This window comes from Diadema antillarum, unplaced genomic scaffold, assembly GCF_040938485.1.
Source record: "Diadema antillarum isolate AM-2024a unplaced genomic scaffold, OU_Dant_1.0 scf00000192, whole genome shotgun sequence".
In the NCBI taxonomy this organism is placed as follows: domain Eukaryota; kingdom Metazoa; phylum Echinodermata; class Echinoidea; order Diadematoida; family Diadematidae; genus Diadema; species Diadema antillarum.
The window spans coordinates 1,718,414-1,741,282 of record NW_027271081.1 but is presented as its reverse complement, the minus strand read 5'-3'; the positions used below and the strand labels follow the sequence as shown (position 1 = coordinate 1,741,282).

The window sequence follows — 22,869 nt, the reverse complement described above, 5'->3', positions numbered from 1 at the left end:
GGGTATCAAAAGTTTATTCGATGAAAATCGGTTCTGAAATGGCCGAGATATCCAAAAACAAGGTGAAACAAAGAGATACTAATACAGTTGGGGCATGTCGCCTTTTATTATTTGCACTTTTTTTTTTTGATATCTCAGCCATTTGAAAACCAATTTTCATCAAACAAACGTTGAATCCTTAAAATTACATGCTCTTTTATATTTCATAAGAAGCTTTTCATTATCTCACTTAGGAATGTTCAAAATATGAATCCCTACCTCAACCAGTAGGGCCTACTGTACAGTCCCTTTAATGTGTGCTCACATGGTACCGGTCTTTACATGTCGTGACTCAGCAGAACGTTCTCCTATTGATGATGATGATAGAAGTTCATGGTCAATAAGTTAGTGTAGCACACTCCTTTAAATAAGTTTGTTCAAACCTTTTCGTCAAAAACTTATGCCATTGGAGAGGAGATCCTTTTGTTGACATAAAAGTGTGTGTGTGTGTGTGTGTGTGTGTGTGTGTGTGTGTGTTTGTGTGTGTAGGTGTACATGTGTTTAGACGGTAGACATAAAGTGTGGCCACGCGCCACATAAAATAATCCCTAAGTGTCATGTATAACTAAAATGCTTTTGGCTACTTCTACAAGTTCTAATCCTATAGATGATATAAAATGCTTTTTAATTTATAATTTGGTATACTCTGAAAAATTTCATCAATAAGTTTGTGACATTTTGAAACATGAACGTTACACGTAAACAGGCATGCAAAAGACAAAAAGCAATGAAAAGTAATCATCACCTTACCATAGATAAGTGTACATGTATTATGATTTTGACACACCAAAGTTGCCATTACTCAACTAGAGACATACAAATCGAAACGAAATACGAACACAATCTGTGAATATCGCATTTCGACGCACATGATTATTGTGTACACTCCCACACGCAGTACATTCATGTGTACACAAATTCAAAGCACAAATCATACATTAATGATTTTACATGTTTGTATGAATTTGTGATTATAACGGGAATCACAATATACAAGAAATACATGTATCTGCTTTGTGACTTCCAAATAACATTCGTTCCCATTTTAGAAGTAATCTTCTCTCATCACATAATTGCAATTACAGTGTAACACTGAGAGTCAAACAGACATACAAAGCTAGAAAAAAAGAAGAAATGTCATGTCCAAGCAATTTAAGTTAATGTTAGTTTCCCAATATTTTCAAAACAGGTACGTTTAATATCGATTCCTGCCATGACTTGGACCGACATAGAATGATAAAAAAAAGAAAAATCTCGTATCTAATGTTTCCAACCCACGCAAACATGTTCTTCATCATGTTTACAGAATGCCGCCAAGAATAAAAGAAGACAGCTTCGAAAAATATGGTTGCATAATCTCGGCTGGCGAGACAGGAAAGGTTGAGAGGGAGGGATGAATAATCCGTCAACTTCCCCCTCAAATCTCGGTAGTTGAGTCACTTTAATTACACCTTGTCATCTCATGCCTACTTCATTATCATTTTCCCCACTGCAAAAACCTGCAGGTCAATGACTTCATCCCACGTTCATCTTCACAGTCTGCACCTCACCCATGCCCTTTAACCAACCACCGTTATGGAATCAGATCAAAATCACACTGAATTTATAAAGCGAATCGTTCTCTGTCTCTACGTTTTCAGCCATCAGCAGAAACTGCTTTCTGCCGAACAGCTTAAATTGATGATATGGTATTGGTGCAGATAAGAATTGGACTTATAACTATTAGTTTATTTCTGAATTTCATTTTCATACATAAATGAATACAAAGACTTTATCGAACGAACTAATTGAGTACAGTATAATTTGAATCTGACAGTTAAAACAGATAAAAGATTGCTCTGTTTCGGATATCTCAGCCATTTCAAAGCCGATTTTTATTAAATAAACGTCGAATCCCTCCTGGAATTACGTTCCCTTTCGTATTTCATAAGAGGTTTCTCATTTTCTCCCAAAAGAATGTTGGAAACCTGAAGTTTTTTTTTGCCAAGACATGATACACGTACACTGTATGACGGCAAATGATAAAGAAAACATTCTAGCGCCTTAAAACAGCATAGCTTGATTTTCTTGCACTTTTTCCAATGGCATGCATGCTTTATTTATTTCATGAACCACACTCATAATAATTCATGCAGCTCATGGAGTTCGTATTCATTTATTCTTAATGGATTCATTCAACCTTTCCACTCTATGAAATTATGAACACAGGATTTACATAAATACTGTATTGACGACTGATCTACGCCATTAATTTTATGTGAAATATGTTTATTACACTTTATAGATAAAATCCAATACAAACTTGTGACATACTCAATGCCAAGATGTCCTCGAGAGTGATAAGATATAAGACATAATAATTCCAGTCAACCTCGTGTAAGTCGACATAATCGGGACTGAGAAAAACACGTCGACTTACGCGTAAGTCGACATTTTGTCGACTTATAAATGAAAACTATTTTCCCCTACACAGAGTGACATTACGATGCGGATCGCAACCCAAATCTTACTCCTTTTGCCGCCAAACATACCTACTGACATTAACAACAATTATGTTTTAGTTCATGCATAAATCTCGCGCGGATTAGTAACGACAACGCACAATTCCCAAATCTCTAGAGAGATTTTGAGAGCGGGATCGGAAACCTGGGCCCGTTTCTAGACACTGTACGTTTTAAATTTGATTTGAAAAATCAAACGCATATTCCCCAAATTGCATGCAACTTTGCGATAAAATTCAAATGCGTTGCTGCGAAGATATGCGTGTGAATTCGTATGATTCTGTCGAGATAACGTTTCAGTGCCGACTGAGTTGAAATATGATGTGTGATTTTCCTTCCCTAAGTCGCCATATTTGTTTTGCTTAAATTTCTACTGCCATACTCTGAAAATAAATTGTTCTTGCGCTCCGATTTGCAACATTACCGCTCTGTACGGCGCGGGCCAGTCTGAAATAAAATGAAGAAGAAAAAGTTTGTTATTCCGAAAACGATATCTTTCGGATTACTAACCTTCGTAAAAACAAATCTCTTCCTAACGACGGACTAATTTAACTTTGGTCTGAGATTTAAACCTTTGGCATAGCGAACTGTAACAATAATTTGCTGCTATATTTTCATTGACAGTTCGTGAAGCAGGCGTTTCGGTATACGAGTTTGAAACGTGTAAATGTTGCGATGTCTTTCCCCTGCTAGTGCAGACTTAAGTTCAGTCATGGCGAAAGTTCCGTTACGAAATAAAAAATACTGCAAGTCTTTTCAACAATAACGCACTTCCGTATAGATTTTTGAGCGTTTAAACGCAGTTTCTAGTTTCGTACAAAACCGCAAGTCTTTTCTGCAACGCTCTTGCGTTTTAGATACAGCGTTGCTTGTGATTTGATGGACTTGAATTTGATTTTTAGAATTGCGTTGAAACGCAATTGAGTTTAAGTTTCCTACAATTTTCTAGTTTCGGATGATTATCAAACGCAAGTCTTTTCAGCGTTCCGTGTGATTTGATGGACTTGCACTTGATTTCCGGGGTTGCGTTTAATTTTTAATTTTGCGTACGAAATAAACGATGCAAGTCTTTTCAACAATAACGCACTTCCGTAGATGTTTAGAGATACATTTAAACCCAGTTTCTTATAGTTTCGTACAAAAACCGCAAGTCTTCTCTGCAACGCTCTTGCGTTTAAAGACAGCGTTGCGAGTGATTTGATGGACTTGCATTTGATTTTCAGAATCGCGTTTAAACGCAATTGAGTTTTTAAAAAAAGTTCCCTAAAATTGTCTAGTTTCGTTTGATTATCAAACGCAAGTCTTTTCAGCGTTCCGTGTGATATGATGGACTTGCAATTGTATTTGATTTTCAGAGTTGCGTTTAATTTTTAATTTTGCGTACGAAATAAAAAATAACGCAAGACTTTTCAACAAAAACGCATCTCCGTAGATGTTAAGAGAAGCTTTTAGACGCAGTTTCTAGTTTCTTACGAAACCCGCAAGTCTTCTCTGCAACGCTCTTATGCGTTTGAATACAGCGTTGCGCGTGATTTGATGGACTTCATTATTTGATTTTTAGAGTTGCGTTTAAACGCAATTGAGTTTCGGGTTCGTACAACTATTTCCTAGTTTCATATTTATGATTATCAAACGCAAGCCTTTTCAGCAACGCACTTGCGTTTATGTGCAATGTTGCAAGTGATTTGATACACCTGCATTTGATTTTCAGTTGCACTTAATTACATGTAGTTGGATTTTAATTAATTTTCTAAAAATGGGCCCAGGTTTCTAATACCGCTTCGGAATAATCAACGTAAGAATATTCGGATAAACGGAAACACCTATTTTATGTTCTGATAATGATTCTCTACTAGGACCTATAGGTTTACAAAATTTGTGCGTTTTGAGAATAACGAGGAGAAAAGGGGGAGAGTGAACTAATTTGGGTACCACATGTAATTCTCCAATGTACTAGTATATGGGTGTATGCCCTTTCTATTCTGGCGTACAAGACAATGGACGCATGGCGCGAACGCTACCGCGCCGTACACTAGCGAATTACCGAGTAGAAATGCTGCGAATCGGAGCGGGAAAACAATTCTTTTTCAGAGAATGACGATAATATTTTGAACGAAAAAATTATGTCGACTTAGACGAGGGAATTAACACGTATTTTAGCTCAGTTGGCACTCAGAAATCAGGTCGACTTACGCGAGTTGTGAACTTATAAATGTCGACTAAGACGAAGAAATTTTCAAGGAATAACAAAGGCAAAAATCGGGACTTTATCGTGTCGACTTAAGCGAGTTGTCGACTTATGCGATGTCGACTTAAGCGAGGTCTACTCTATGTGCATCCATTTTGCTCTAAAAAAAAATGAGCAGAAGCCACTCTTCGCAACCGAAAAATATATACATGCAATAAGGAAGAAAGAAGAAAAAAGAAGTACTCAAGCGTAATGTTTGTGCAATGAATGATTGGTAATAGACAAAGACTGGCTGAGAAGTACATGTAAGTCTCCACTTCGAGGTTGTTGTTTACACCTGATCTCTCTAGAGAAGAATGTTCAATTCTGAAGTACATACTGCAGGTACTTGCCACTAAATTGTATAGCATTGTAAGCTGACTGATATTCACGATACATAATTCAAGAGCTTTGATTTTATGAAGATTCATTGTCTCTCGTATCGGGTTCATACCTTTATGTTCTCGCTTTATTCCTCCCCAAATTACAAAACGTACACACGTCACACCGTAGCAAAAATGCTGGACCAATAGAGTTTGTAATAATGACTTTATTTTACATTCGATGACACGGCAGCTATCAGAGAGACATAATACGTGTATACATAATACGTGTACGTGTACACATTGTGCATTGATCTGTATACATGTCGTTGCATAAAATAATGATTTCTGCGTCTAGTAGTTGACATGAGGCAGCTACTGTGAGACGAGGACCACACACGCATAACATTACTGAAAATGATAAGTAGGATAAAAGTAGTCGAAATAAAAAAAAATAGCTTAAAAATATCCGTATATCAACGAATCCGAATGCAACGGGCGTGTATACCCGGGGTTTTACAATAAGATTATGGGATTTAGTATAATAAACATAAATGACATCCACCCCCCCCCCCCCAAAAAAAAAAGGAGTGAAAAAGTATGGAAATACACCTGAATGAGTATTTGCCGTCTACAAGTTGTGAGTGTGACATTTGACCCTGTAAAGACGGAACGCTGGCATGATTGGGGCAAAAGATTACATGGATTCAGATTTGACTCATAACTATATACAGCATCAAACTTGAAGGAAATCCGTCATATATTTAGCTAGTAGAGCGCACCCATCAGATTTAAAAAAAATGAACTGTTTTTTTAATCTTTTTATTTATTCATAAAAAAAAAAATATATATAAACACGTTTTACACGTGGGCATTTTCCATCCAAAGTTATAGATGACGTTAGAATTTTTATCATCATTATTATCGTACACCTACATACGGAATTTAAAGAAAGTCTGTCGAGAGACGCGGCGTAATTGCGCATATAAATGTGACCAGGCGGCGGCGATGGCATAAAACTGCTGAATCCAAAGTATCCTCCAATACACGTTTCGCGGAATAACGAAACAACTTCATTTATAAAAATAGTAATACTGATAATACTGATCACAATCAGAACTAAAATGGGAACATGGTTTATAATAACCTCGGGTAGACATTTTGATTGCTAGTACAGTGGACTCCCGTTAAAACGAAGTCCTCGGAACCAGCAGCTTTCTGTCGTTATATTGAAATTCCGTTATAACCAAACTAAGAAATAAACATTAAAAAAACAGAGCGGATAAGGTTAAGGCCTGAATTGTCACTTCGTCGATCCGCAATTGCGTAACAACCGTATTCGTTATAACGGGAGTGCACTGCATACACTTCCATACAGAAGCCATGATATTACTCAATACAACCACATTCACACATACACGCGCGTACACACATAAGAATAATCCGCACACAAGATATATACATACATGTACATTACAAACATAAGGCACATTCTATTATGAATATCAACTTTATGCCGCAGTTGTGGCAAAAAGGAAGTAAAGGACAGATACAAATAGACATCTTGTGCGATAGTCAATGGATCGAAATACGCGACAGTTTCTGACGTTAATATGCTATGCACTGGACGGTCTCCACTTGCATCTCTGCAAGAACAAATTGTTTACAAGACAAAAATAATGAATTTGTTAGTCTCGCTATCATCGACTCAAATAATTTAACTTTTGTCTAGGACGATCTCGAAATATTGTCATTGAAAAATGTCATCATTACAACATGCGACCATATCACTGTCATACTACGGAAATTGCACACATGTGAGCACCCATTATCTTTATAAACAGTTATATATAATTTTTTCTTCTTCTTCTTCTTCTTTTTAGAGGATAACACATCTTTGAATATGAATAGCCCCCTCCCGCCCTCCGCCACACACTGACACACACACGCACAGACACTAATCTTCATACACCTGATGTGAAATATATAAATGGGAAGTCCGATGTTTCGAAATAGCGCGCTATCTTCTGACTTGGGAAATCAACCCGATCACGAAATAGCGCGCTATTTGAAAATGTGAATACAAATTAGCGCGCTAATTGATGGAAAAAAATTCCCGAGTCCAACTCGGGAAATTTCCGAAATAACAGGATAATTAATGCGAACTAGCGCGCCATGTTCGGGCTGATGTGAACAGGAAATGAAATAGCGTGCTAATTTGCAATCGCGAAAAATATCTCGAGCTTGGATTTTTATCGGGCTGATGTGGAAACGTCTTGTGAGAGTGCTTTCATGAGTATAAACATAATTTTCGCATCGCAATGCCCAAGTCTTACAGGAATTTAATGTGAATGAATATGACCATCATCATCATCATAGAATTACATCACAGAATATCATTGCTTTCTCTGATTCGTTGACGAGCTTGTGAAAAGGACTCGGCGACTGATTATCACTCTTAGAAGCTAGGGCAACACTTTGTATGGATTTAGGATTCCTTTGGGGTCCATCATCGCTTTAATCCCTCGCATCAGACCGACGGCAGCGGCAGCTTTCGACAACCCGATGTAGTTTCTCTTCAGGAAACCCAGTCCGTGCTCGGCACTGATGCTCCCTTTTAAGTTCGACGTCCACTCGTACACGAAAGGCTCCAGAATCTTGTGCACGTGGCTGTCGTACTGCGGCGTGACGACATTCAGGTGGAGATTCTCGTCGCCGACGTGCCCGTACCCGACCACGGTGGCTTCGGTGCCCGACAGTCGCTCACGAGTCTCCTCAACGAGACCGTAAAAATGGTTGATGGGGATGGTAAGGTCGTACTTAAAACACCAGCCCATTCTTACAAGGCCCTCAGCTATCCGCTCACGCAGGGCCCACAGCGCCTGCATCATAAGACACCATGAGGAAAAAGAAAGAAAGAAAGAAAGAAAGAAAAAAAGGACCACTTCAAATACAACTCTTTGGACGCTGTCTCATGTCCCACTCGCAGATGGTTTCATGGACATCTCCCTCACACCCGGCAGTTTCCAAAATGAAATGTTCTTACACACGCATATTGAATATCTGTGGAGCAGCAACATTGTCATCTCCTCTGCTGTCCGCGCAGTAGAGATCGATAGCACAATCTGAAATTCTGGAGCAATAAGCCAGTTCAGAGTTAGCATGAATGGGCACATTGGTGCATGAATGGGCACATTGGTGCAAGTGACCTTTTTTTCAGTCGGTTAGGGGAACTTCACTCGTTTTTAAGCGACATAATGCGCAAGCTTTACTTAAACAATATTATGGAATTCATTGAACCTGTCCAAAAAGGAATGAACTTGGTTAGACCAGATGACCAGAATGTTCCGTCCATTAACACTTGGGAAAGCATCCCTTTCATTATTTTGAATTGAATGTACAATGTATTAACAATCTCTTTCTATTGATATTGCCAAATAACACTTTTGCAGTCAAGTGGATGTGCTGGCAAGCAGCATTTAGAGGTATTACATAAATAATCATTACATCACAGATGCTTACCCTAGTGAATTTAAAAACCAACATGCCTGTTTGTATGAATGACCTTTCTTCTGCTCATGCGCAAAGTGGAACTGCGAACTGGCTTATATCATTACTCTTTACTTCTTGCTCGTTCCATTAACGTTTATTAAAGCTTTAAAAGTTCTTTCGTTTGATTGTATTACTCAGACAACTTTCAAGGAGTAGGATTTCACCTCACTTCAGCAGGGGAGATTCTGTACTGTATTCATTTTAACAAAGGAAATTAAAACTATGACGGCAAGAACGATAGATCTGTCGATATGCTTCTTTCTCTCTTTAAGATAAAAAGATGGATAAAATTAATGTCACATTATTCAGAATAATTGCATTTCATAATTCTTTGGCATTGTGTTGGGGAGTCTATGAAATAAGCATTTTTCTTTTGTTCGGTTGCACGATGAAGGTCTCACTTCTCTGATCAACCTCGAAGTGGAGACTTATATATTTCTGTTCTTCTTTAAGCTTTTTTGTTTCAACTGTTTGTAAGTTTCAATGAAAGGAACTCCATTTTTCTTAATTCTCTCTTACCCATCTGTGTAGTTAGTTCATGTACACTGAAGCATTTGTCAGTGCACTGTCAAACAATAATGATAGTGGCATAAATGCAACTTATTTGTGATTTAATGTTTCACGATACATCTCAACCTTACTTATAATAAATTCTTCGGACCTTATCAATAAGCTCATGTGTCTCCACACAAATTGTGTCATTCACCTGAATTTTTGACACTTCTGTTGCTACAGTTCCGTCAGCTACATAACCGGCTGAGAGGGCACTTTCTAGAAAAGAATTCAGCTTTTCCTCATCGTGTGCAGAATTTGACCCAGAGGTTTCCACCAGCATGTAAAACGGGTGATCAGAAAGTGGGTTTGACAACCCTACAGCATTGACAATAACCTGGGATTATAGAAACAACGACAAAAAACAAACAAACAAACAAACAAAAAACAATAAAAAACAACAACAAAGAAAAACATATGAACGGACAAGAAAAAAAAAAAAGAACCTCCGGCTACCATCATGCAACAAAAGATTACAAACCATGAAATGTGAGATTTTTTTTTCATATAAAATATTTTCCCCTTGCAAATGGATCTTTATTTTTGTTATTTCACTAATCACTGACATGACAAATTTCTCTTCGGAGAACCTCTCATAAGATTGAAAAGATCATTTTTCATTTTGATAAAATAATTTTTAAAAAAGCCTTATTTCAATATAGATGAACAAAAACAATCCCGGGAAAGATCTCATAAAATACAATTGTACCATTGAATAAGGGACTGCAAAATATGAACACATTTAATTCGTGACATTGCTTATTTTGAAACTATTTTTTTCTCTCCAACAATATTTTGAAGAAAAAAAAATCACACAGTCATAACTAACATTATGTAGCTAAACTTGACCATTGTATTCTCTAAATGTTCCCATTCAAATACATGTATACACACATATACACACACTATATATATATATATATATATATATATATATATATATATACATGTATATACATATATATATATATATACATGTATGTACATATATATATATATATATATATATACATATATTGTATATTATATATACATGTATATATATATATATACATATATAATATATATTCACCAAATCTCCCCTTTGCACATGTTCATTTTTCTTTCTTCCTCCCCATACTCCAACACAACTCTGATAATTCATTGAAGATATCAAATTTTCTCTATTCCTGAACTTGAATAATGCAGGACCATTATCAAAGAAGCAACAGACTAATTTGAAACGAATTTCTGGACAGCCATTGAAATGAACATTAACATATTCCTATTTTTTTAACATTTCCATTACATCACAGCAATAGCACATGCAATAAAAGTTTTTTCAAACATCTTTTGACTTATGATTGTTACAATACAAAATTAAGAGTGAACATTACTGACAATTCTATTTCTTGTTGGCAAAAGAAGCAGAAGCTACTTCAGACAGGGCCGATTCTTAAAAGTTGTACTCTGGTGTAAAACACATATCCCAAATTTTGAACAAACATGTAGATCTAGATCTAGATTTTACAAAAACTTCTGTATTGTGTCTTTTCTTTATTACTGTAATTACAATTGCTTTGACTATCTTTTATCTGTAAATTGTAGGAGATTTGGAGATGTCAAACAATAAATTGATAAATATCTTATGAACAAATACCTCTCATATTGTCTTTTCTGTCCTTTATTGTTTCATTCTATTTCAAGGTTTGCCATGTCCACATTTTAAAAAGCAGACGCCGTCTCACATTAACATCCATGTTTATAATGCATCTTTCCAATTAGTGGTAATATCCGATGAAAAACATACTTCTAAAATGTACATTTTCACACTAAGCTACTTCTGGAATGTCACTTTTTAAACCATAGCTAGGCTGGGGGGGGGGGGGGGGCCTCCAAGACAGGCATGTCAGACCAAACATTGCTCAAAAACGTGAATTCGTGTACAATTTCATGCAAACTGTGCTTACAGGCAAATTTCATAAAAGCATGATTATTTTGGTGTTTTATTGTTTAAAATCAATGAATAACATATTTTCTTGTTTGGAGCAATGTCGCGGACAAATTTCATTGAAAAAACAATGAAAAACATAAAGTCGAAAAGACACAGAAATACATAAGAAATTAAAAAAACAATAAAATACTTAAGAATTTTTTCTAATATCACAATTTTTTTTATTACATTTGCTAAGGACACTATAAAGAATATTTGCTCAAAAATGTGCCTGTTTTGAGCTTTATTTTATTATTTAAACCAAATAGTCTGATTTCATGTATCATTATGCATAAATTAGCATAATTTAGCATAAATGATAATTTTTTGGAAAAATTCACTTCATGGTATTTTAGATTACATCATAGGCAATGTGTGTGCCAATTTTCGTCACGATCACGCGGTCGACGGCCGAGATCTGGAGAGGGGGCCTGGGAGGACCCCCCCGCTCTATCAACTACCTAAATAGTGCGGCCTATTTAGGGTTAAAGCCCAATCCAACTGTATATGTTTTCCTATTTACGCCCACACTCACACATCCTACTAGCTTAAAACCTCTTGAAGCTCCACTTTTCATATAACGTATCAAATCATAATTATCAGATTTAATACAAAAGTAATATAATACCTTGGTTCACATCAGGCTAATGCTCTTTCACCCCCCTGCAGCCTTCCCTTTAAAGCACCAAACTTTTCTTACAATTCAAAATGAATTCTTCCATTTCCATACTGATAAGCAGAGACAAACTGTGCTAATGCTTTTTATGGCTTGCTTACTAAAGGAAAGCTCATGTTTTAAACAGGACAATTTACAATCCACCTACAAAAATAGATCCTACCAGGATCGACATCCTGCTGCCAATTGTCAATGACCTCTCTTTCATAAGACGCATTTGCGATGTAAAAAAAAGTAATAAAAACCTATTAACAACAAACAGAATAACAAGAAGATATGTCATTCTTTTGTAGCTTAAAAGCTGGAAGCCTTGTCATGAATATGCTGATAACTGGTGTCTGTGCGTCCATGGGTGCATAAAGGTTGCTTCCCTCATCCCCTCCCGTTTCCTCCCGAATGTGTGTGTGTGTGTGTGTGTGTTTTACATGAGTTGTTGTTTTGTGTGATTTCTGTTTGTTTGTTTTGTTTAATTCAACTCCCTTTAAAAAACATAAATTTCACCCATGGTTGCAAATGAAACTGACTTTTGAAGAGCAAGACGGGATGACTGTAAAATCCTCCTGACATCGTTGGACTGTGTATACAGTAATTTCACTAATAAAGCATTCATGTAGATCATACAACACTTTCACTCCCATTCAATTTGGTGATCCTGCAGGTCTCTGGAAGTAATTTAATATAAGTACTTTCATTTTCTACATCACTTTTTTTTTTTTTTGGTGAAAATTCCAGGAGATTCAACTAAAACTTCAAATTTTTTGACATGCTGTTATGATGTCTCGAGCCTTTTTAATTTTCTGCTTTTAATACTAGTGAAATATGGCTACACTCATTTTGTATTCAATATGGATACTATGTAGTCAGCGATGATCATCTTGGAAGAAAGGAAAGTTTCACCTATAAAATGATCAAAATAATTCTGTGTGATATATTCAAGTTGATGAAATGAAATTATCATTTATGGATATCGAAACAACTGTATGGGCATAAGAATATAATAATTAGTTAAGCCACATATTATGCAATAAATACTTTGAATTATTTGGAGCTATAATGTTGACTTTTTTTCTGCATATCCTTAGCAAGGAAAATACAGATGTGTACTTTAATGGATAGATATGAATGAAGATATAATATATATATATATATATATATATATATATATATTATAACCAAAATGACAGATTGAACTGTTTGACAGGAAACACTGCAACAACAAATAATTGTGACCCTGCACCTCAAAACAAACAAAAAGTCGCCAGACATGAAGTTTTAGTTAAGACCATATTCTGAAAGAGCAGACTTTAAAGGGGACCTCCGGATGATTTTCAGATTTTTACATTTGAACAACTATAAATTAGTTATACTGATGACAGAGTTTTAGAATTTGCGATAACTGAGATGAAGAATAAGAATATTTTCAATATTTAGAAAAAATTGCAATGAACAAGGATAGTGACATGGCAGAGTCACCATAAGAATGTATGAGTTGAGGATCAAGGAAGCAGAACAAAAGAAGAAGGGATGCATAGATTATACACAGGTGAACTCGCAAGCAAAAGTGGTATTGTAATGGAATTACACTGCTACATTTCTGAAATGTGCGAACCTCCTATGTCATCATCCTTGCTCAATGTAATTTGTTTAAGGTTTTTCAAAATATCGTTTCTCTGCTCAAAAACCACAATAAATTCCACAAATCTATACATGGAGTTGTCAATTTATTTACTACATGATGTGAAATTGTGAAAATCGTCTGGAATGTCCCTTTAAGCTTTAAAATGATGTATAACTCAAATCAAATGGACTGTCCTAACCTATCTAAATGTTGGAACGAAAGCACAAACGCAGGAAAAATGTGAACTGAGAAAAGAGGCTCTGAAGTACAGTGTCTATTCAAGCGCTTTCATCTTCACCAAACCGTGCTGGCTGTGCGATGAATGGGACAAAAAAAAACAGGAAGTAAACCACCAGAGCAACAACAATGAAGGGATTATCAGATTAAACTGAAATTACGCATGCCTCATTAACACATTCCGTCTATAATTAATGCCAACTTTCAAAGCAGTAGCACTATCGTTTCAAAAGTTATTAGAGTTGAACATGATGAGTGTGGACAAGGTTTTTCAGAAATGAAAAAGGGATTCTAAAGACACACCAAATCACACTATTCTACCAAAAATGTTTGAGATAAACTGCTAAAAAAAAAACACACTTTCCTGCCCGTTCTATGATACCAAATTTTAGCATAATGTAAAAAAAGACCTGCTCTTTCAGAAAATATGAAAAAGTCAAGTTCGGCTAGGTTGACCCATTTCACTTATTTTCAGTCCTCACGCAAAATCAGTGTGTGCGACTTCATGTTCGTTTTGAGGTGCACGGTCACAATTTATACCATGAACACATTTTAGCATTTGGCCATTGCACCAACTTAAAGTGGTCTCCTCACTTACCTCCATTGAGGCATGGTCCATGACCTCACAAGCAGATAGAACTTCACTTAGGTTCCTTCTGCTTTCCCTAAACGTCGTCTTAACATTCTCAAAATCTGACACACCTGAATAGAGAAATGGAGAAAGAAAAAACCCTTTGACCCCATGGACCACAATTCTTCAAATAATCACAAACTGGTAACATCCATTTTCAAAACAATACTTTGAGCTATTTTCAATACTTGGGAAAAATAGTGACAATTGAACATTGACCCTAGACCCAATGGCCAAAATCTTTCCCTACAATTGTGCAGTAATGCATGTTTTATTTAGTTTATGCATTGAGTACTCTCCAAGGTATAGAGAAAAAGTGTAATTTCGGCATAAAATAGTACAATTTTAGCATTTTGACCTGACCTTTGACTTTTGAATTTTGACCCCAAAAGGTCCTATTAAAGAAAATCACTGTCAGACAGTACATGTATGTGTACAGACTATCATGATGATACCTTGAGCCATTTTCAAGACATGGACAAAAAAGGGTTTTTTTTTTTTTGGTTGCATTTCCACTTGACCATTGACCTTTGACACCATGGTCCATGGCCTAAAACTCTTCATAGAGAATCTTATCTGGTACTAGATGCACGCACTAAGTTTTGAAAAGACAACGTTAGGCAGTGCATAGATATGGGGGAATAATGACATTTTTGAGAAATTGACCTTGACCTTGGGCATGTGCACTAGAAATTGATAGGCACAACCTCGTCCACTCATACATACAAAATATGCCAAATTTTATGATACTTTGAATGGTTTCTACATTGCACAGCCCTCAAAAGTGACTACGGACGGAAGGACTAACAAATATACAGACGGACAACCCAAAACCATAAAATACATAATACATACTTGGGTAGTACTAAAACATATTATGACCTGATGTTTCATATTGCTGCTTCCACTAAACACAGATTAATTTGGTGCTCATTTACGTCAATGCAGGGTAATTTGTAAATCAGTTGTCCACAGTAAAAAAAAAAAAACAAAGTAAAAAAAAAAACCAACCTTGATAATAAGAATTTCATTACCGGTAATTAGAACTACCATAATTATTTACTACAGAGGAAGTATTTTTGGTTTTCACTTCTGAACTTTTGATCTATGTCTTCTTTTCTAACTTCCCTCCTAAAAAAGATGATTAGTTTTTACTTCTTGTTTGTTTCATGGGAATAACGAACAGACCTTCTGTAGCTCTGTTGTCTCTTTAGGGTTTCACGTCCAGCTTGCATTAAATAATTTGGCTAATGTTATTGTTTGTGAAAAACAGACCACTACAATGATACCAGTACTATGGAGGATCTTCATTTACTTATTCTTGTTTTTTTCCCTTCTGATTGATTCTTTGGTAGCTTTCTTTGAAAAAAGAGGGAAGTTTCTTGGCATCCTATGACATCATGGATGGGACAACAGAAAAAAAAAACCCCACAGGAAACAAGATAAAAAAACAAAACAAAACTATGATACTCACACGCACTTGATTGTTAATTAACTTCTATATTGCCCATCTAAGCTGTGAAAATTTATGATATACTATCACCCAACCCAAAAGGATGTTTGTAACTTATCAAAGAAAATAAAAATGTAGATATCATGACATTCTTAAAGAACAAGGGGTTCAAAGTTAAGGGGGCAAACAAGTGATTTATGTCATTTTGATAACAATTATTCATGAAGAGCAATGAGTGTAGAACAAGGCAACCACTATCAAGGGATTATCAGATTAACATTAAATTTTGTTTGACCACATTCATTACAAAATATTATATTTCTGAATATGTGCATGAACCAGAAGTAGCTTTAACAATATTTTGAATTCATAATCTGTAGAAATTTTCACATGGTATTGCATTTTCCTATTAATGATGCATCACACATGAAAAATGAAGACACAAATTTTGAGAGAAAACTCAGTCTAAGTGAAAGTCCTCTATCATTAGAAACATTTCATTTTATCACTCATGGATAATAAACTTTTTAAACTGTTTTGTGCAGTTTGTGATGCAGAATCAATTTTTGTTGTTGTTGTTGTTTGTTGTTGTTTGTTTTTTGGTGTGCGCCTCCATAGGTAGCCCCACTCATTTAGGGCTCAGATTATATTGTCTCTTTTACCAGGTTTTTGCTGCATTTTTGCAGTATGGTTGTTTATATTGTATTCTGTTTGTGTCAAGGATCTTGCTAGACCATTTCCAGTCAATTTGTTGATAAGTTAGCTGTATATTTAAGCAGTTGAATTTTGTATTTTGATACTGTAGCTGACTCTGTATTAGGGCAATTCCGCAGTTAGTAACGTTACATTTAAACAAATTTAAATATTTATTTTTGCTACTAAATCCTCATTTATTCATTTCACGTCAAAATCATGTTAAAAACATGTTCATCCTTCCCATATTCATGATATAGAAAAGACTGAATAGAATCCCATCAATATTAGAATTGCTAATGCAACTAAAAGGGCTGGTTAGTAACGTTACGAAAAAAGGACATGACAAAAAAAATCAATATCTTGTAACAAAAAGTGTGCAGAAATTCAAGGTACTTCAAATAAAGTGTTGCATTAATTTCAATTATTGCATCATGGCTAATGTTCACGCAAATATTTTAAGCAGTTCGACCAATAATGTATTAGCTAGACCCCCAAAAGCATGGTTAGTAACGTTACGGTTAGTAACGTTACATTTGTCCGAAGTAATTCCGCAGGTCATTTCACCCTTTTGTAATTGACGAAATGTCACATGACTTCTAAAGTATTCAAATGAATTCATCTTTTACCCTTTAGCAAAACTTTGAGAAAAAATGTTCAAAGGAACCCTCTGTAATTTACATTTAAGTGAATTTTAGCATCCCTAGTCCCACATGTACATTTTAAATGATAGTTTCAGATCTCGCAAAACCAATAAATATGAAAAATAAAATGTACTGAATTTGAAAGCCCTTTATGATTTGTGAACATCCATGACATTAGCTGTTACCTAAATTAAAGAGTAAGATAAAGAGGCACATTTCTTTTATCCATGTCATGTCCACCTAACTGCGGAATTGCCCATTACCATTTTCAGTGTCCAGTGTTGTACACTTGCTTCGTGCATCTTGTATGTGTACTTGCTTTGTACTTTCAATAGCATCTTTTGTTGTCAAACCCTTCACATGTGTATGTCAATGTAATCTTGCACCCATATATCTTCAAAACCTAGTCTCTCTCCGCTCCTCTTCTTCTGCCAGACCCCTCCGTTCATCTTCCTCTCTCCAATTACTTCATGGCCCACGTACAAAAACCCGTTATGGTGACCAAGCCTTCTCTTCCATTGCTCCCACTCTTTGGAATAAACTCCCTCTTTATATTCAGAATGCGTCATCTGTCGAATCATTTAAAATTCTTCTCAAAACTCACCTATTTAATCAGTTGTAATTTTTTTTTCTAAATGCGCACATGGTTATCAGTTATTGTACCATTGTATCACATGTATTTTCCTTTTCTTTTCTTTCTTCTTTTGTTACTGTTAATGCTGATTTTCTTAATGTTATTGTGTTTTCTAGTCTATTTGTATGAGTAACAAAAGTGTGCTTTATAGAAACATCAGTATGAAGCACCATATACATGCAATTATTATTATTATTATTATTATTATTATTATTATTATTATTATTATCATTATTATTAAGTAATAGTTTGATGCTAATTCTTGAGCAGTAGCTGCTGATTTGACAATAATGTACTTTTAATAGACAAATAGCACTCTGGGTGGTTCAGAATATACACTTGTAACAAAACTGTCAATTATATGCAACTGATAATTCCAATATTGTGATTGCTGATATGACAAACAGTAATCGATTGTATTGAACACTGATAAATACTGAACATTTCTAATCACAGATAAGAAACGATTAAAAAAAATCAACAAAGAATAGACAAACAAACAAACCACAGGTATGTGCCATCAAACAGTATGATAAATGTATACACTGCACTGCCAATATCTGATGCCCCAAACATCAATATATACAAAGTGTTCTGTATAGCAATCTGGTGTTCTAGGCTGAGCAGCCTCTGAAAAATAAAAATGCATTTCATGCTTTGTCAAGCTTTGTTTTGATTAACCATATATGTTGCTCCGGTCTCTCGTCTATCATTCATTCAAAATGATGGTCTTCTGTATTTGTGTTACTATTTATGGTAGAATGATTTTTGTCTTTTGAACTGCAGGTACATGTAATTCTCAGGTTTGAATATGCATTTCAAAGAACACCTGTTTGTCTACATCTTGTATCATTGTGAAAAAAAAATCCCACCATTAATCAATCACTTTAACCTGTTTCACCAGTTATAGTCAGGCAATATAATAAAACTCTTTTCAATTGACTTTGTGCTACATTTTGTATCAATCAATCAATTAACAATTAGTGTGCCTGTTTTGCCTAATCTTTTCAAATGTATATTTATCACATTGGGGAGAGGCTGGTGACCCTCATGGCTTTTTGATCTAGGAAACAGAGATTTCATAAATTTATGCAAAATAGCTGACTAAAAATTAAGAGGGATACCATAGGCTAATACGCAGAGATACAGGTTTTTCTATTGGGTAATCTGTTCAATTTCCACCAGATATCTGCTCAAAACTGAAAGGCAGGATATGTTTGTGAAAGGGCATCAAAACAACACTGCTGGATTCACACTGTTTACTGGATGTGGCAGAGTGGGGACATTTGCCCACATCATTATGTAATCATGTCTCCAGATAGACAAAAGCCTAGGATTAACCATGCATGTGTGCCAGAGGAAAATGTACATTAAATTATGCTTTATCCCACTGATAAGGTAACACTGCTTTCCATCACATCATGGTTGTTCTTTTTTTCCCCTCTTTTTTTTTTTTTTTTTTGGCTGTTGTACATGTACATTGTATGCTTAATTTGTGTCTTTGCTCCATGTGTTTGTGCATGTGTGAAATTTGTTGTTTTTGTGTGTTTTGTTCTATTTTTGCTGTGAAGTGAGGTAGGCATATATATAAACATTTAAATGATAAATGTAAACATTTACATTCATTTTCATAATTTTCTAAGAGTATAAAAGCTTGAAAGAAATAAGAAAAAACAACCCTAATTAGTTTAATATTTGATATCTGAATGAAATGTGACAAAGAGCATTGATGAAACAATATGCCAACACCTTCTTCAAAGAAATCAATTACGTTTTTGTCCATCATGAGTTCCAAACAATCTTTGAATGACCTTGTCATAGTAATTTGTGAATTCTATTGTGCTAGCCTAGAAAAAGGCAGGATAAAATCTGACCACACAAGATATGCACAGTATATAATTATGTAATATGTTTTAAGGTGGTGGTATTACATTTGGAGTATCTTCAAAACTTATTTTGACAGCTAGACAAGGACACATTAAGGAAAAGTCATTCAAATACTAGTAAGACATTGATGTCTTCTCTCAGTGCTTTCTTTTTGTCTTTTTCTTCTTTCTTCCTTTTTTTTCCCCTTTCTTTCTCTCACAACTTATGCTGATACACCCATGATGCCCCAGGCTGATTGAATTTCTTTCTGGATTTGGGCAGTTAATGCCCATACATGTAGATGTTGGAGGATTGAAGACTGAGGATACCAATATGGTAACATGTGAAATCTCCCCCTGAGGAAATATGCAGACAAATATGCGGGAACAGGAATAATAATTATAAAGATTATACACTTTCTGTGAATACCAAAAAAAAAAAAAAGAGAAAAATAATACAGCAAGAAAGTGAATCATGACTTTGGTATTCTATTTATAAAATCCCAGACAGCCAGATTAATTTTGTAAACATGAGATGTGAATCATAGCACAGTTAGTTTGCACTATCTGTGAATTGCTTGTCTAAATTGTTCTGCCAGAGATGTTTTGAAGCAAGCACTAACTGTATATAGCCCAACCTTTTTTTACAATTATAATTCTAAAACGCAAATTTTTTACTGCTGAAATTTCATAACTTTTGGTTATCATTAACTATTCAAGACACAACAAACACTGAAAAGAAAAACAGAGAAATTGTCATAAATGAAAAAAAAGTAATAAACCTTTGGTATTTTGATATTCTCTTTAATAACTTTGTCTAAATTACATTTGCAATACAAAGAATGATAATTATTTGCAACATTAGACCATGGGATTCAAAGCTTAAAGACAGCCAATCCCTTTTCCATGCAAATTTTTGAAAAATTGGTGAGAACACTTTAGGTATTGAAGAAAACACTATTTGTGACCCTGCACCTCAAAACAAACAAAAAGTCGCCAGGGATGAATTTTTAGTTAAGACCATATTCTGAAAGAGCAGACTTTAAGCTTTAAAATGATGTATAACTCAAATCAAATGGACTCTCCTAACCTATCTAAGTATTGGAAAGAAAGCACAAACTCAGAAAAAGTGTGAACTGAGAAAAGAGGCTCTGAAGTACAGTGTCTATTCAAGCACTTAATCTTTACCAAACCGTGCTGGCTGTGCGATGAATGGGACAAAAAAACAGGAAGTAAACCACCAGAGTAACAACAATATCAAATTAAACTGAAACAAGGAAAAGTAGAAATTACGCGGTGCGTAATATATGTCCCCGCCGGAAGTAGCATTTAGTAGCAAAATTTACAATATAGGTAAAAAGATCAAGGTCAAAGGTCAAGAAGTCAAAGGTCAAAATTCTGTGTAGAAGTTTTGAAGCCCTCACCTAGTGCCATCACCTAAAGCAAACGGATCAAAATCGGGTTAGAAATGGCGAAGGAGTAGCATTTTGTAGCCAATGTACAATATAGGTCAAAAATCAAGGTCAAAGGTCAAAGAAGTCAAAGTCAAAATTCTGTGTAGAAGTTTTGAAGCCCACACCTAGTGCCATCACATAAAGCAAACGGAATCGAAATCGGGTTAGAAATGGCGAAGGAGTAGCATTTTGTAGCAAAATGTACAATACAGGTCAAAAATCAAGGTCAAAGGTCAAAGAAGTCAAAGGTCAAAATTCTGTGTAGAAATTTTGAAGCCCTCATCTAGTGCCATTACATAAAGCAAACGGAATCGAAATCGGGTTAGAAATGGCGAAGGAGTAGCATTTTGTAGCAAAATGTACAATACAGGTCAAAAATCAAGGTCAAAGGTCAAAGAAGTCAAAGGTCAAAATTCTGTGTGGAAGTTTTGAAGCCCTCACCTAGTGCCATCACATAAAGCAAACGGAATAGAAATTGGGTTAGAAATGGCGAAGGAGTAGCATTTTGTAGCCAATGTACAATATAGGTCAAAAATCATGGTCAAAGGTCAAAGAAGTCAAAGGTCAAAATTCTGTGTAGAAGTTTTGAAGCCCTCACCTAGTGCCATCACATAAAGCAAACGGAATCGAAATCGGGTTAGAAATGGCGAAGGAGTAGCATTTTGAAGCAAAATGTACAATATAGGTCAAAGGTCAAGGTCAAAGGTCACAACTGAAATTCTGCGTAGAAGTTTCAAAGCTCCCATGTAGTGCTATCATATAAAGCAAACCGAATCAAAATTGGCTCATATTTGACAGAGAAGTAGCAAATTAAACATTTTGATCACACACGGACGCACGGACGGACACACGGACGCACAGAGGGACGGACACACGGACACACACACGTACGGAGTCCGTTTCATAGTCCCCTGCTCGAACTCGTTCGGCGGGGACAATTAAGCATGCCTCATTAACACATTCTGTCCATAATTAATGCCAACTTTCAAAGCAGTAGCACTATCCTTTCAAAAGTTATTAGAGTTGAAAGTGAAGAGTGTGGACAAGTTTTCTCAGAAATGAAAAAAGGAATCTAAAGACACACCTAATCACACTATTCTACCAAAAATGTTCGAGATAAACTGCTAAAAAAACACACTTTCCTGCCCGTTTTATGATACCATATTTTAGCATAATGTCAAAGAAGACCTGCTGTTTCAGAAAATATGAAAAAGTCAAGTTCGGCTAGGTTGACCCATTTCACTTATTTTCAGTCCTCATGCAAAATCAGTGTGTGCGACTTTATGTTCATTTTGAGGTGCACGGTCACATTTGGAAACCTCCTGTAAATTTTGAACTCAAGAGGGTCTTTATTTGTTTACTTAAATTGACCGTTTAGATTTGAATAATTTTTGCGAACTTCGCAAAAATTACAAATCTAAATACTAGTCTAGTTTTACAGACCTGTGTGATGCACTTAGTTGTACATATAGTTCATGTAAGTGGTGTGTTGTTAGCCATTGATAACAAAGTAAGAGAAGCTAGTGATTTCTTCTTTTCTGACAGCTTTAATATGCATATCTGTTGTTGGCATAATTTACTCTTAATGTGCCATAATGTGCACCTCCTGTGTGCCACATAATTCTGAGGCAGCAATGTAGTTTTGCTTTGGGAAAACATTCTGTGTTTCAAATCTATATAATTTATCAATTTTTGTTATTCTGGACATGTAATGTAAAGAGAGTTGTAGAGAATTGCTTAGCTTTGCTTTGATGTAAGATGACATTTTGAGCGTTTGAGCAGAATATGCAAAGTTGGC

The 22,869-nt window shown here is 35.4% G+C and overlaps 1 protein-coding gene across 1 annotated transcript in view; it reads right to left on the bottom strand.

Annotated features, from left to right (window-relative positions):
* Nucleotides 1-7,356: 7,356 nt before the first annotated feature.
* Nucleotides 7,357-22,869, bottom strand: part of LOC139723479 (D-2-hydroxyglutarate dehydrogenase, mitochondrial-like) — a 66,066-nt gene continuing 50,553 nt past the window's right edge. The window contains exons 10-12 of the mRNA XM_071634722.1: nt 14,296-14,399; nt 9,349-9,531; nt 7,357-7,972 (exon numbers count right to left, since the gene is read on the bottom strand). Coding sequence (XP_071490823.1) covers nt 7,556-7,972; nt 9,349-9,531; nt 14,296-14,399 — 704 coding nt within the window. The 3' untranslated portion in view covers nt 7,357-7,555. The remainder of the gene's footprint in view (nt 7,973-9,348; nt 9,532-14,295; nt 14,400-22,869) is intronic.